The sequence below is a fragment of the Astyanax mexicanus genome, chromosome 2, assembly GCF_023375975.1.
Source record: "Astyanax mexicanus isolate ESR-SI-001 chromosome 2, AstMex3_surface, whole genome shotgun sequence".
NCBI classification, from domain to species: Eukaryota; Metazoa; Chordata; class Actinopteri; order Characiformes; family Acestrorhamphidae; genus Astyanax; species Astyanax mexicanus.
This window is the reverse complement of record NC_064409.1, coordinates 31116356-31131805: the sequence shown is the minus strand read 5'-3', so window position 1 is coordinate 31131805 and position 15450 is coordinate 31116356. Positions and strand designations below refer to the sequence as shown.

The window sequence follows — 15450 nt, the reverse complement described above, 5'->3', positions numbered from 1 at the left end:
AATATTATAATACCGCTCAGTTCTAACATGCATTAAGGCTGACAAACACTCTTTTTATATATTTGCGTTCTAGAAATGAGAAATACACAGTACATTTATCAGGTGTATCCAAACATTTGACTGCACACACCCTCTGACCTTGCAAACGTGTAGGAGTGTAAATGGATGTCTGGGGCACAAGCATTATGCACCGAAGTGTTATTCACTGAAATTTCTAAAGCCTGTAATTTTCCTGACAGCAAATCATTTATTCCTATGTGCTTTCAGACGATAGAACAAAGCATCCACTATGCCTCTGAAGTGGGTAAGTACATTAGATTATGCATGAATGGGTGCAAAAGCATTCAGACAAACATAAAAGTTACAATTTACAATTTACATTCCTCCAGCATCCGGACTCACATGGCTTTCATTGAGCACAGACTAGGTGTCATTGTCAGCGAGACACTGCAATGCCTGTTAAAGTCTCTCTCTGCTTTTAATAGGTGTGATGCACTGCCCACAGTCAACCTGTAAACATTCCTAACCCCAGTGCTACAATAGAGCTCGGTCTGCCCCTGCAGCTCCTCCTGAAAACCTATAAAGTCAAAAACACTACATTTCAGACTGCTGAATAAAGAGGAAAGAGGTTTAGTATTATTGAATCGTTGAGAATTAGATAGAGCTGCATGTGTTGCTGCATTTATATTATGCATTAATATTATGTTGCTGCTATATTTATTAAATGCCATGTCACTAATGAGTAAGTTAACAAATAAAATGCCTTTAGTGTGAAACTTTTTTCAAAATGTCAGATTTACTGATTTGGACAAATTACAAACCAAACAAAACCAGAAACAGTTGTTACATCTCTCTCTGTGTTAACTGTGTCCAAAGAAAAATTAAAAATAATCAGAAAGTGTAAAGATTTCCTCTTTAAACACAATTACAAAGTGTGAAATAAAAGTTTATTATGGAGATGGAGATCTCTCAAAGCCACCTTTATCCTTTAAACTAGGGCAATTGTATGGTCACTTTTATTTTCTCATCCATTTTTTATTACTGTACATTGATACATTTCTTGATTTCTTCAAGCTTTGATAAGTTATAAGGGAGTTTTCCTTGTCTTTGCCTTCACTGGCCTGCTCACTAGGGCTGAGACATGGAAGTCTGTAAAATTTCTCTGTCATAGCATCTATTGTTAAAGGCAATATATTAATATACCTGACTTGACATTTAGCAACAATGGGAAAGATAGGGGGCTAGTTATTCCAGGCTGTCAAATTTAGCAATGACAGTAATCTTATGTATATCATAAAGGTGGAGCTGTGATGAACAGTTTCATGAGCACAGACAGTTCAATACAGGCTTACTATACTTGCTTAAACTATACTAGTTTGTGAAAACCCAAATAAGAAAACCCAAATAAACTCAAAACTTAAAATGAAAAAAATATAAACAGAAAATTTTGATAATTGAATTTAACAGAATTAAAGATAACAGTTTCTTTTTACATTGAATAAAAAATATACCAGAAATGATTTACATTTCCATCAGAAAGGTTATTATTATTATTATTATTATTATTATTAATAGCACAAGCAAAGAAAGTCAATTGCACAAAGTCAAACACACTTTCATTCATTTACATTACATTACATTACATTACATTTGGCAGACGCTTTTGTCCAAAGCGACTTACAATAGTCAAGTACAATGTAAAATAAGTTTAAAGGTAAAAACATCTTTGGATAGGGATAAAAGGAGGTCAAAGGGGAGTAATAGGATAGAGGAGTGAAGGAGGGGAAGAAGGAAATGAGGTTAGAAGTAGTTAGTGTGTTAGAGGTGTTAAGAGAGGAAGTGCTCTTTGAAGAGCTCTGTCTTCAGGAGTTTATTAAAGATAGCGAGAGATTCTCCTGATCTGGTAGTGGAAGGTAGTTTGTTCCACCATTGGGGAACTCTGTATGAGAACAGTCTGGATTGCTTTGTGTGAATGTTTGTTTGGCAAAGCGAGGCGACGTTCATTGTAGGAGCGCAGCGGCCGGGAGGTAGCGTAAGCCTTCAGGAGCGAGTGCAGGTAGGAAGGAGCCTGTTCTGTCATCACCTTGTAGGCGATTGTAAGAGCTTTGAATTTGATGCGAGCATCAACTGGTAGCCAATGGAGCTCAATGAGCAGCGGGGTGACATGTGCCCGTTTTGGCTGGTTGAAGACCAGACGTGCTGCTGCGTTCTGGATCATCTGGAGTGGTTTTACTACACAGGACGGGAGGCCAGTTAGCAGGGCAATTCATGTCCACCCACTCATCACATAACACCCTGTAAGATTTTCCTGGAAGTGTGCAGCTCCATTTCTTTAAGTCTACATCTAAAACTTTAACTAAAACGACGCCTCATGTCAAAGGTGGACTATGATTGCAATCTGTAGAATTCCTAATGTGGTACAACAAACACTGATAAGAGGCAGACAGCTTTATCTGCACCTGACTGGTCTGCACTATTCGTCCGCCTACGCAGATTTGATTTGTCATGCCTTGCTTTGAAATACAAACCTCTGGAATGAGCTTCTTTGGCTACAGGACCTGGCTGGACCTTTTTTCTTGTGTTTTATGACTGTTCACAGCAAAGGTTGAAAAAGGTGAGTTCTGAGGACCAGCAGTACTATTACCACTGTAATAACGGGCCCTTGAGAGCCAGAACAGCAGAAGTGCTCTTGGAGTAATGGCGTTCTTACCCAGGGTAGGGTCGTACTCCCAGATGAAGCGCTTTGTCAGGAACCTCACCACCAAAGCTGAGGAAACAAAGAGAGAAGGAGAAACAGGAGTGATTATGTTTACGTGATAGCTGTATGCATTCAGCAGCAAGTATGAAATTACAGTCAAAAACACTCTACATAAAAGCCTGGCACCTTGAGCACAGCATATACACATCATTTTAATCTGCAAAACATGCTTGCTCAACTTGTGTATTGTCTTTTGACGTTTGTTTTGTGTTTCCTAGCGTGTCTGCAGAATGTGATAGCTCTAACATTTAAATTCAGCAAATTTTAGAAAGCAAGCCTGAAATAGTAGCTTTCTTGCACAACCTCCTGTCACAAATAATAACTACAAGGAAGAAACACTGAACCACTGACCTCTCTATCTGCAAATGGAAAACAGATTACTTTAAGCTGGTTTTATGTACTCTAGGTCAAAATGTGAAGTCAAAATAACTCAGCTGCAGCGAAAAACTAATTATTAAGGTAAACGTTGACGTCATTCAGGGCAGCCTAAAGTGTACTGGGTGAAAAATATTTTATTCTTTAAAACTCACCGACCATTTTTTTTATTCTTACCATATAAATTCATGTTATGCTGCTTATAGTAAGCAATTGAGCAGCAGACTTGGTGTACAGCAGACTTGTATACATTCAATAAAAAGGTATACCTTAATATTCTACATACATAATATTGTTATTGCAACCATATTAAAATACTGTCACTGCACTTTATTCTAACAAGGTACAGTTTTATGAGAGCAGCTCTAAACACTCAAAACATACTATGGTGCACTAGCAGACTGATGGGGATGGTGGGGGGGGGGGCTACCGCCCCTGCCCCAGTGACTCCATGCCCTAAAATGCCAACTATAGTGGCAAAACGAAAAATCAACGTGCTCTGCAGGCTGCCTGAAGACTAGCACATGCCTCCTCCGACCCATGTGAAGTCAGCATTTCAAACAGCATTGCTGAATAACCAGTGCGCTTGGAGGAAAGGGAAGCGACTCGGTTCCGATACATCAGCTCACAGACGCATCGTGCTGCAGATGCATGTGGGGAGAGAGCGCCATCTACCTACCCAGAGAGAGCAAGGCCAATTGTGCACTCTTTTAGGGCTCCGGCAGCAGCAAGCTACATATATGGGATTCAAACTAGCGACCTCCTGATCATAATGTCAGTGCCTTAGTCTGCTTAGACCACTCAGAGTCATGATAATGTTTTTTATCATGTCTCTCTTTTTACACTGATTTTCTCTTCTTGCCTTTTTTGAATCCATTTTTTTTCTGATTCCTTCTCAGTAGCTAGGACTTCTGCTATTACATAATGCAACGCTGCTGGAGTTGTATCCCCAGGCCTGTATTTTTCTAATAATGTGTATGGTGAGCAGTTATTGCAAACATTAAGGCTGATGAGGATTTTTAATTGCCCACATTTACTCAAATTGATTGACAGCTGTAGATTAGAGCAGGACTGGATTTCCTTTTTGTCCCAAGTCCCAAGCAGAGCAGTTCTAATTTAATTTGCCTCCAATTAACATCCAGATGCTTGGCAGGGATCCCACAGAACCTTGTCTGTCAGCCGTTCCAGCTATTTCAGTTAAGCTCCTGACTGTGACACACTCAAAGAAAACACAGGCACTTGGCTGATTTCACTCTGGCCTTATCATAAGTCGTTATTCCGATCCTGCCAGCCCCACTTATGATTAATTACATCATTATACAGCAGGAGAGAATAGAGCAAATAATCTGATCCACTGATGAGCTGACCCACAGCTTAAACACTGTTTCTCAGCAGCTCAGATAACTCTCTGTTTTTATTCGTACCTGGTTCATCGCACACTCCCTTTTTTTCATTCACTCACTCATGTTTAATAGGGTTAAGATTCCCCATAAGACGGAGCTTTTCACTAGCTATACCAGTGGTGTGCCGTGAGGCCCTTCTAATTCTTCAAAAAGTGGTGAGAATTTGTGCATGTAAATCATTACATAATATTTAATAAGGAAATTTCTTATAGTTATTGTAAACTATATAAGCATATATTTTTATAAATGAACTAAAATAAAAAACAGCAACAAACAAAAACTAATTCAAAGCAGTCTGCGTTTTTCAGCTGCTATGGGACTCTTATCTATTGCAGAAGGGGTACCCACTATATTAACTGCACGCCACTGAGCTATACATATACATATACTTTTCACCAACTTATTATACCACATAAATTGTATTAGATCTGTATTTTCCTAAAGAATTTAAAATGTTCAGTTCAATGGCTTTAATTATTTTTTTTCTGTAAATAAAGTCATGTTAAGATTTAAGTATCTCCACAGTAGCTGCGCTCCAAAGCTCCAAAGGATGTGGTCAAGGAAGGATCGGTCCTCAATAGGACTGTCCTATCCTTCTTAGTGGCTTGTTGGTCACACATATGGAACAGTCTAACAAGGCTTTGTGGTGATGTCATGCACAAACATCACACAGTAAGAATTTTAGCTTCATCACGCACAAATAATTTTCTAATTATAAATAATAACATTTTAAAAAGAAACTCCAGCTTTTCCAATAATGTTTTCAATTATGGTGGAGCTGTTTTTCTTTTTCCGTTTGTGACAGCTAATTGTACACTGAAAAAATAAATCTGAGTGTAAGTAAATGTAACATAATTAATCTGTGATGTTATCAACAAAAAATATGTTTCTCCCTTTAAATGAATATATCTAGTTTTTAATTACTCCACATTTGTTCAAAATACAAGACATTGTGTATTTTTTTTCCTTAATATAATTTATTTATGTAATCCCAACAATTTTTTTTTTCGGTAGACCTGCATAACAAACACAAATCTTGTTATATTTACTAGGGTTTTAGTCACTACCTGTGTCAATGCTCTTTTTACAGTGTTGGTTCATGCAGCTTTCCTATAGGCTCCTGGTACCATATATTTGCATATTGGGTGTGGCCTCTCCCTTACTTACATCTTTGTGTTGTCTGTTGCCCAAAGCTAACTTATCCTGGGCGTGCAGTTATTATGATATACACATTGATTGCCAGGCCTAGTAACTATTTGAAAATGTATGTTAGCAATACTGGAAAAAATTCAGTAGTAAATACAATGACTACTCTTGCTTTTCAGTGTATGTAAGCAAGAAATCACTCTGAATGTTGCCTAAATTTGTTAGTGGTATAGGAAGGGTCCTTCACTTTGGAACAGCTTTCTTTACACATTTAATCATTTAATTATGTTACGTTTACTAACGCTCAGATTTATTTTTTTCAGTGTAGGTAGAGATATACTTGCTGTAAACTATGCAAATGTGCATGCATGCAGGCTGCCTTGTGTATCAGATATGAATGAGATGCATGCACAAGGTGCAGTACATACAAAACCACTGCAGACAGTGCAGCACTCAGCAGCAACTACACAGTCACAAATATGCTTGTCAGAACAGCTGGCGAGAGATCAGCATCGTTTTTGAGATGAAAAGTGAAAATGTTTGAAACATTGAAATGGAAACAAATCAATGAGACACAATCAAACACAGCTACAACCCGGCGTGCGAAGAAGAATGGACCAAAATTCCTCCACAGAGATGTGAAAGACTCATTGTCAGTTATCGGTAAAGATTGATTGGACTTGTTGCCGCCAAGGGTGGCAGAATACATTATTAAGTTTAGGGAGCAAATACTATTTTAAACAGGGGTAGATTGGTTTAGATTTTTTAATTTAATTAAAAAATGCTTTTTTTATTTACTCTGGTTATCTCTGCCTGATATTAAAACTTGTTTTATAATTGAAAAAAGCAATATGACAAAAAAAGCAAAAAACAAAAAAAAAATTGTAGATGAAGCAAATACTTGTTCATGCCACTGTAAAACAAAAATGTTCTAAGAACATCCAGTAAACTTGAAAGATTGAATATTCTTAGAATGTTAACTATACCATACAAAAAGCATTCTGCTGGTAATTGACATAATTATGTAAAATTCTGTTGTTTTTTGTTTGTTTTTGTAAATATTATCAAGAAAGTCATCTATAAAACCAATAAAATGAGAAAACTTCCAAATGGCTTCTAGGCACTATACCCTACATTTTTCTGCCCCTCCCTGTTGATTCTCCAGTCAGGTTGTGACCAGTGTGAGTTAATGCTGCATCAGTGGGCAGGTGAAAGCAGGCATGCTGTGTCCTTATGTGGATGGAGGTCATTCATCAATCTCTCTCCACCCACCCACTTCCACTTGCTTTTCCATTAATTTCCTGCCCAACAAAACAATGAGGGATGGCATGGGCCGGCACAGGTGCTGTGGCCAGAAAAGATTAGTTTCTTTCTCTCTCCTTCCTTCCATCTCTCTGTGCCTTTCTAAATGCCTCCCAATCTCCTTCTACTTATCACTCTGTCTATTTCTCAAACTCCTTCTTTCCTGTCTATTTAAAATTAGTGCCGCAAGGTGATATCTATTCCTTATTCGCTGCTACAGAGAGTAAAAACTAGCTGATTCTGTAGCGCTAGAAATTCATTGTGTGGATGAGCCACGACTCGCCATTCATCTTGGGTTCTGTTCTCTCCGGGGCTTGTCATGTGCCTGAGTGACTCTGAATGGGTTCTAGTTAGCCTGCTTGAGTCTGGAGGGGTATCTCTTTCCTAGTGCGAAGAGCTATTGTTGTCCCTGCTTTCACAGTCACTGTGGGTAAAATTACGCTACTATTGAGCAAGAAAATACGCCCATCCTTGTGTTTCGTGTCCTCCTTTCACACTCCTCCTGGCCAAACACAAAAAATGCATTCAGTGTATGTTGTTTCACAGGTTCTTTCTTATCACTCTCTGTTATGTGAACCTTAATAAGCCTTAATACAAGATTAAAAAAGCCTGCTACAGATAAAAAAAATAATGGTATGTTACTGAAATCCAAACATGGGTGGATTAATTCTGGATGAATAAATCTGCAGTAAATTGTTTGACCTCAATAACGACCTGATAGCAGTTCACTGTGAGGCCCTGTCAAAACTTTTTGGGTTAACTTGCTGGCCGAGTTCTGCTTTTAAAATGACCACGTCTGGATGTAAAATGGAGCGGCCCTTCATTCGTTCATGCCCTGAATTTGCTTATTTTAGTTCATCTCAAATTGGGTACAGATGATCTGCCATACTGACGCAGCCAGCTTGTGTGAAAAGCCAATTTCTGACAGCACCAAATAAATTAGACTTCAGCCTAGGAAGTAATTTTTGTAATTTGTCAGCAAACACGTAAACTGAGACTTCATGGCAGTGAGTCACCTTTAGGAAGCCTTGAGGAGCTCTTTTATTCTTTGTGTGCCGCTCAGGTTCCTTGTTGACTGTCTGGGTCATTACTTTCAAGCTTTCAGCACCAATGCTTTGGCATAAGGGCTACAGGCACCATTATTAACCCTGTTTTACCAAATGTTTCCTGAAATTTGCTGTCAGAGTAGTTATGTTATCATTTATCATGCTGGGTAATAAAAGTAGTCTGCATATGGAACTGGAGATTTCTGTGAGCTACCAGATATTCTATCAGTCTATGTATATTCTTATGTCATATATATTGGCACACTATGATACTTTACCTAAAATGTACCAAAGCGCTTTAATATCCATCCATTGCCAATACCCGCTTTATCTGTCAGTGTTGCGGGAGGGCTGGAGCCTATCCCAGCCAGCATCGGTTGAAGGGCAGTATACACCCTGGACAGGCCGTGAAACCATCACAGGGCAGACAGACATTTAAGAGGTTTTATTGCTATCTTGGCAATGAAGGCACGAATACGAGTCAGAGGGCACCTGGCTCTTAAAGGGAATGGCAAGTGACCTGCTGATTCACGTTACACTTAAAACGCATCCATGATTGAGAGAATTACTACCTGCTTTTTGCATGTTTTGAGCCATGCAAGGCACACTTTTCTGTTATTTACGATAACAAAGACACACTGACATGCTTTAAATCAAACTGTGTGGTGCGCGGTTGACTTGGATATACAGTAGATATATAGGGCCATAGATACTTTTTTTGTGCCTGTGCCTGCACATTCTTTTGTTTTAATTCATGTTATGAACGTACCAACGTACCAGCCAATACAACTCAATAAAATGAGTTCAGAGAACTTCAACCTTAAAACCTAAAAATGTTTGTTGAGCCAATGAAAAAAATTCAACCAACTTTTATTATACTACACGTGTTGTTGTCTTTCTACGTTGTTGGTTAATACAGCTTTTCTATAAGGCTCCTGGCACCATATATTTGCATACTGCGTGTGGCCTTTCTCTTATTTACCATCTTTGTGTTGTCTGTTGCCCAAAGCTACCTTAGAATAAAGAGTTGTAGCACTGCTTGCACTGCAGGTTGAGGTCTGAAAACGTTTAGCCTTTATATCAGAAATTGTAGGTTACAATGGTTAAGTTTTATATTTGAAAAGTTGAAGGCACACTGTAAAAACATTTTGGGGCCTGTTTTAGCCCTGTCTATAGACGAGTCGTCAACAGTGCATCCTGCAGCTTTATTTAGGGGGTGTCAATGTGTCTTTGCTATCGCAATGGGTACGCCTTTGAGCGGCTCAAAAAGCACAGTACTAATAAATCAAATCATCAAAAGGCATGTATTAATTCTCTTAATTAATGTGGGTTTTGAATGTAACGTGCAATAAGCCAATCAGCGTGTCACTTGCTATTCTCTTTAAGAACCAGGTGCGCTCTGACTTTGGTGCATTGCTATTTTAACTTAGCAGAGGAAACTGACCTGCTCGTTTAAGCTGTCAAGGTACGTGAGTAGGTCATTTATGGGACCAGGAATTATCCTTGATGTAAAAGTTGGGTTTGTGCATTGCTGCATGTCTTTGTGTGTGTGTGACAAGCAGAGATGTACATGCTTTGAGTGTACGCAGCCAAGACAGCATTGAACGTCTGACTGTTAATTGTAGTTTAAGCTCATTTTAGTCAGTGGTGCAACTTTATTATTTTATTGCAATATGCCAGAAATTTACCTAAACAAACCTCACTTTTGTAGATATATTTTTAAACTGTGTTGCTATTGAAAAGAGACTGACACAATTACGCCACTTTTCTCAGCCAATCACCAACTCCCACCTGTCCTTATAAGACCTCCCTCATACCTGTTCTCCCCTGCTTGCAGACGCTGACATACGTTTTCACCCTCCTCCTTCCCCACCGCCTCCAGTTCGGTCCCGCCGGTTGCCCAGGGGATAGGCTCCGCCCCCGCCGTACCTGTACGGCAGGATCTGCGAGGTTCCAGACGCTGCGGACCTGGGCTTTCGACGGGGCTTTCGCCAAAGACTCTATATACACTATATTCACTATTACTAATTGTCATACGTGTTTATTGGGATTAAAAATTTTTCAATATATGTAATTTGCCTTGTAAGGAATGTCAGTAAGTGATGAATGCTGTCAATAAGGTATCAGGAAATATAAGAAGAAATCATGTTAACATCAGAGCGATTTTCATTGATACTAAATTATTGCACTGCCCTACGAGCACCAATATCACTCATCATACTTTTTTTATGTATCATGCACCCCTAGTGTATATAGCTGCATTTAGTAAAAAGCCATTGGTGTTACAGTAATATCTACACTGTATATTTAAAAAGATTATATTAACACCAGCCACTTGTGCTCACTGTAAGTGTTAATTTGTTTTTGTTTTTTTATCATTTTATTTCTATTTATTTTCCCATTTTTCCCCCAATATACATGGCCAATTACCCAACCCACTCATTAGGACTCCCCCTATCACTAGTAATGCCCCAACACCAGGAGGGTAAAGACCAGCACATGCCTCCTCTGATACATGTGAAGCCAGCCACCGCCTCACCCCTTTTCAAACTGCAGCTGATGCAGCATTGCCAACACTCTCTAAGGAAAGCACAGCAGCTCGGTTCCGATACATCAGCTCACAGACGCCTTGTGCTGATCTACATCTCCCTTGGGGGTGATGTGGGGTAAGACCGCCATCTATACTCCCAAAGAGAACAAGGCCAATTGTGCTCTCTCAGGGCCCCAGTAGCCGATGGCAAGCTACATAAACAGGATTCAAACCGGCGATCTCCTGATCTCCTGGGGGATTCAGTAATGATATCCTGTTCTCCCTTCATTACGCCCTGTTTCTCACGTGCTGAACAAACTGTGTGATCAATTAATGCCAAAGGGTCATGGAGGATTTTCCACTCGGATTGATCTGTGATGTTCTGCACTTGTGTTCCTGAAAACAAAGCAATCTGTGCCCATGGCCATTTCACTGTTTCAAATCTGATCTTGTTGTTATTTTGATACTGTTTTCATTCATAAGCAACACCTCCAGCAAGTATAGCACTGCTGAGTTATACTGTGTGACCCACATTAAGCAATTTCCCAAACACAGACAGCAAAGTCATTTATTAATCCTTATCGCAGAGTTGGCCTCTGTAATATAATATGGTAAAAGGACACAGTATGCAAATGAGCTCTCTGTTTGGCTTTTGCTAAATCCTGGACTTTCACACAGTCTTACAAACATTTCTTGTCAAAATACACAGCCATAGATTCCTCTAAATCACATGCAGTTTCAATAAGCACTCATACAGCAATGTTCTTCTTAAATTAACATCTAGCTGTACACAATACTGACCATTCACATGTGTTCCATGTCTAAATATTAATTTGATATGCAGCATTTAATTAATTTATCATTCTGACTAACTACTTGTTTCTACACACAGTATTATTTTTTCAGCGTAAAGGAGCCTTTGTAGTTTTATAAATCTATAATATCGTCAGTCTGTTTCTCTGCATACCTTATTTTCCTCCTTTTAACCTGTTCTTCAATGGTCAGGACCCTACAAGAACACCACAGAGCATCCCAGCACTGCAGGGGCTGTGTACACTGGTATAGTGGTGGTGGTACAGTGTGTTGTGCTGGTATGACTGTATCAGACACAGCAGTGCTGCTGGAGTTTTTAAACACTGTGTTCACTCACTGTCCTTACCTATTATTACACACTCCTACCTAGCCGCTCAACCATAGATATAAAGACATCAGTGGTAACAGGACGCTGCTCACAGGACACTGACCACAGGACACTGCTTACGGGACACTGCTCATAGGACACTCCTCACAGGACGCTGCCCACAGGACATTGCTCACAGGATGCTGCTTACGGGACACTGCTCATAGGACACTCCCCACAGGAAGCTCCTCATAAGACACTGCCCACAGAATGCTGCCCACAGGACCCTGGTGACAGGACACTGTCCACAGAACACTACTTACAGGACACAGGACGCTGGTCACAGCACATTGCTCACAGGACGCTGCGTACAAAACACTACCTACTGGATGCTGCCCAGAGGACACTACACACAGGACGCTGCTCACAGGACACTGCATATTTCTGGTTGGAATATTTTCAGTCTTGCAGTGACAGTTAATAGGAATGATCCACCATCCAAATAATAGCTGCTTTGTGGTGGTCCTGTGGGCACTATTATAAAACTAATTATAAAACTACAAAGTGCTAGTATGTGCTCAGTGAAGGTGAACAATTTAATCAATTCCAAAGCAAATTACGTTTACTGACAAAATCTGCAAAAAAAATGTCACTTGAGTTTATCTTCTCCCAAGTCTGATCTGAGTGGTTACTGTACTTAAGGTATTCTACACTTCAGATTTTAAAAGATTTGCTTTAAGTTGTGCTATATTACTTGTGACTTATGCTGCATTAGAACGACCAGCTGTTGTCCTCTCAGTGGTCGTCTGTGAGTGAGAGCGAAGCCTGTGAATGTACGGGACCGTGTGATGATCAGTGTCACAGACCATTTCCACTCATACGAGCTGTAAACAGATTTGTTGCGGCAACTTTCCAAGCCACTTCCTCTCCAGGGAGAGCTCACAAGCCGGTGTCCAGAGCCCAGCGTGCTGCAGAAGCTTTCCCAGAACACTCACTCCCCTGCACACACTCTTGGGCACGTCCATTCTCCCTGGACAGCACTCTCCATCAGCCCCTTCATAAACAATCACTCAACAGTAGAGCAAAGGCATCGGGGTGAAACCACTGCTGGACTAAATTTAGAAAACAGGATGTCATGATTGCAAATTCATAGAAATAAGTAAAAAAACGTTAGTAACAGTAAAGTTAAAAAGCTGAAAGATACATCTCAAGTAGGGGTGGGTAATATGGCCCTAAAATAATATCACAATATTTAAGTTTCTTTTCGCGATAACGATACTCTTGACGATATGACAAAACACTGAATTAAAAAAAATAAAATACAGGAATGCACTAATGCAACAAAACGAAAATTTAAGTTTATTACTGCATACGATATGATATGGCACACCCCCTAACTGAGATAATAAAACATACAAGAATTTTATCAGATTTGTAAAAGAAGTCAATGAACGAGAATGTCATGATATTAATAATACTATAATAATGTACTCCAAATATCTCTATATATCCAGGATTAAAGTAAAATCAATGATACTGGACAGATATAATCTGTTTCTAGTAGATATATAATGGGAAATGAGAACAGTGAAAAAAAATTGATAAAAACAGCTAAAAAGTAGTACCCTGATGTGTTAATAAGGGTGGGTGATATGGCACAATATTTCAGGGTATAATATCATTTACAATTTTCAAACATGTTGGAGATATTATTGCGCACGATACGATATAACACCTAATCTCAAGGCCAGACTTTGCTGGTTTCAGATTCAGCATTGATGGCCAAAGTGGTTAAAAACTGGTCAGCCAGATGTAAACATACTCTGTGCTGGTGAGCTAGCTTGCTAATCAGCTTTTGTGCAACCAGCACAATCTGGGTTGCATATGGTTTTGGTCATGCTTGGTCATGTTAGTCAACCATCTTGGTCATGCTGGCTATGCTGGTCATGCTTTTCGAAGAGTGGTCTTACTGGTTATATTGGGCAACCAGCAGGGTCTTCCTGATCATCTGGCTTAATATTTTTGGTCATGCTGGTCAACCAGCTTGAGCTGGCCATGCTTTTTTATTCAACATTCAATATTATGTCAAAATTTAACGGCCTGAAACTTTATTGACGCTCCAATTTCTCCTATGAAGTCATGCTGAGACTGAGATAAATAAGATGGTTCCATGGGTAACTGCATATTGATCTGTGAGTAGTGAGTTTAACAATTGTGGTAGTCAATCACGGCTCATATTATGCAACATATTACACTGATCAATCATCATGCCACCACTGACCAATTAGACCCCACACCAATGACCATTTCCTCATACAACCACTTGCCCCATCACATCTACAGCTACAGTCAATGACCCAACACACTGCCCCAACACCACTGACCAATCACATCTCAAAGTCACAGATTCACAAATCACAGTACAGCCAATGGCCAATCATTTAATAATTTCATATAACATATTCTTTAAACAAATAAAACTGAACATTAACTTCAAAACTTAGATTAAGTAGATTTAGCTCCTGCTGCAAAACTTTCACACAGCTGCATCCAGCCACGCTCTCTTTATTATGCTCCTTTAAAAAAAACCTAATGGGACTTAAAAATTTAATGAGTAATTAAAACCACTAATTATGATGGAAATAAATGCCAAGTGAAGCAAAACTATGACTCACAGTAAATAAATGATGCTTGTGTTTATTTAACTTCTTTTCTACTATTTTAATATTTTACTTCTCAATCAGTCACAGCTGATGGAAGACTGTATATTAAACATCCAGACAAAAAGATTATGAACCAGTAATTAAATGCATCATTTAATGCAACATGCATTAAAAAACAGTTTAATCCACTTCAAGTTTTGTTCTTATCAGTAAAGCTGCTTCGAGCTCAGCTCTACATTAAGCCTCTGTCTGAGTGGTAATGTAAAATAATAACATGTCCCAGTTAACATGTTCATCAACAGACTCAGCATTATTTGCACTCGAACTGTGCTAGATAACATTTCTGGAGAACATCAGTGTTCAGTTTTTTACACACAATTTGACCCCAATCACTTTTACTGCTGATATAATTACTGCAAAAGAAAGGACAAGTTCCAGGAATGCAGTGGACTTTAGTGTGGCTATCGTTAGAAATGTAAATGTTAGAAAGAGCCCTGTGAGAATATTAGAAATGCTAGAAATGTCCCTTTTTTCTTAGTCCCTAGGTTTGCAAAAGATTCCAAATATTTGAAAACACTCCTAAACTACTGGTAATAGCAAAAAACAATGCCTCAAAAATGACTAAATGATTTTAGACCAATCGCCTTGACATCTTTAATTCTGAAATGTTTTGAAAATCTAGTCAAGAATTAAATATTGGCACAGGTTGAGGATACATTAGATGCACTGGAGTTTGTACACAGAGCTAGTAGAGGTGCCTGTTGAGAGAATGCCTATTTAATGATACATGATTTACTGTTAAAACATTTGGAATTACTGATTACTAAGAGAAATTGAGTGTTCCTTGCTTAATTTGCATTAAATAATAAAATATGGTTGGCTGGATTTACTAACCTGTACATCACAAGGTTTAGAGGATTATATATTTATACATATATATTTTTCAAAATGGCTGCACTTTCCTCTGGTTCTCCTTGAGGATGTTTGTCTCCTCTCCTTTATATTATGTATACTAATGAGTGTCAGGGACAAAAATGAGAACGACACAAAATGTAATACTGTAATATCCATAACAGGTTATTTTCACACAGAAAAGTATGAGCAGAA

The 15450-nt window shown here is 38.9% G+C and overlaps 1 protein-coding gene across 1 annotated transcript in view; it reads right to left on the bottom strand.

Moving 5' to 3' along the window:
- rerg (RAS-like, estrogen-regulated, growth inhibitor) overlaps positions 1-15450 on the bottom strand; it is a 108737-nt gene that overhangs the window by 42312 nt on the left and 50975 nt on the right. Inside the window, exon 3 of the mRNA XM_015607512.3 lies at positions 2711-2767. Within this exon, the coding sequence (XP_015462998.2) occupies positions 2711-2767 (57 nt within the window). The remainder of the gene's footprint in view (positions 1-2710; positions 2768-15450) is intronic.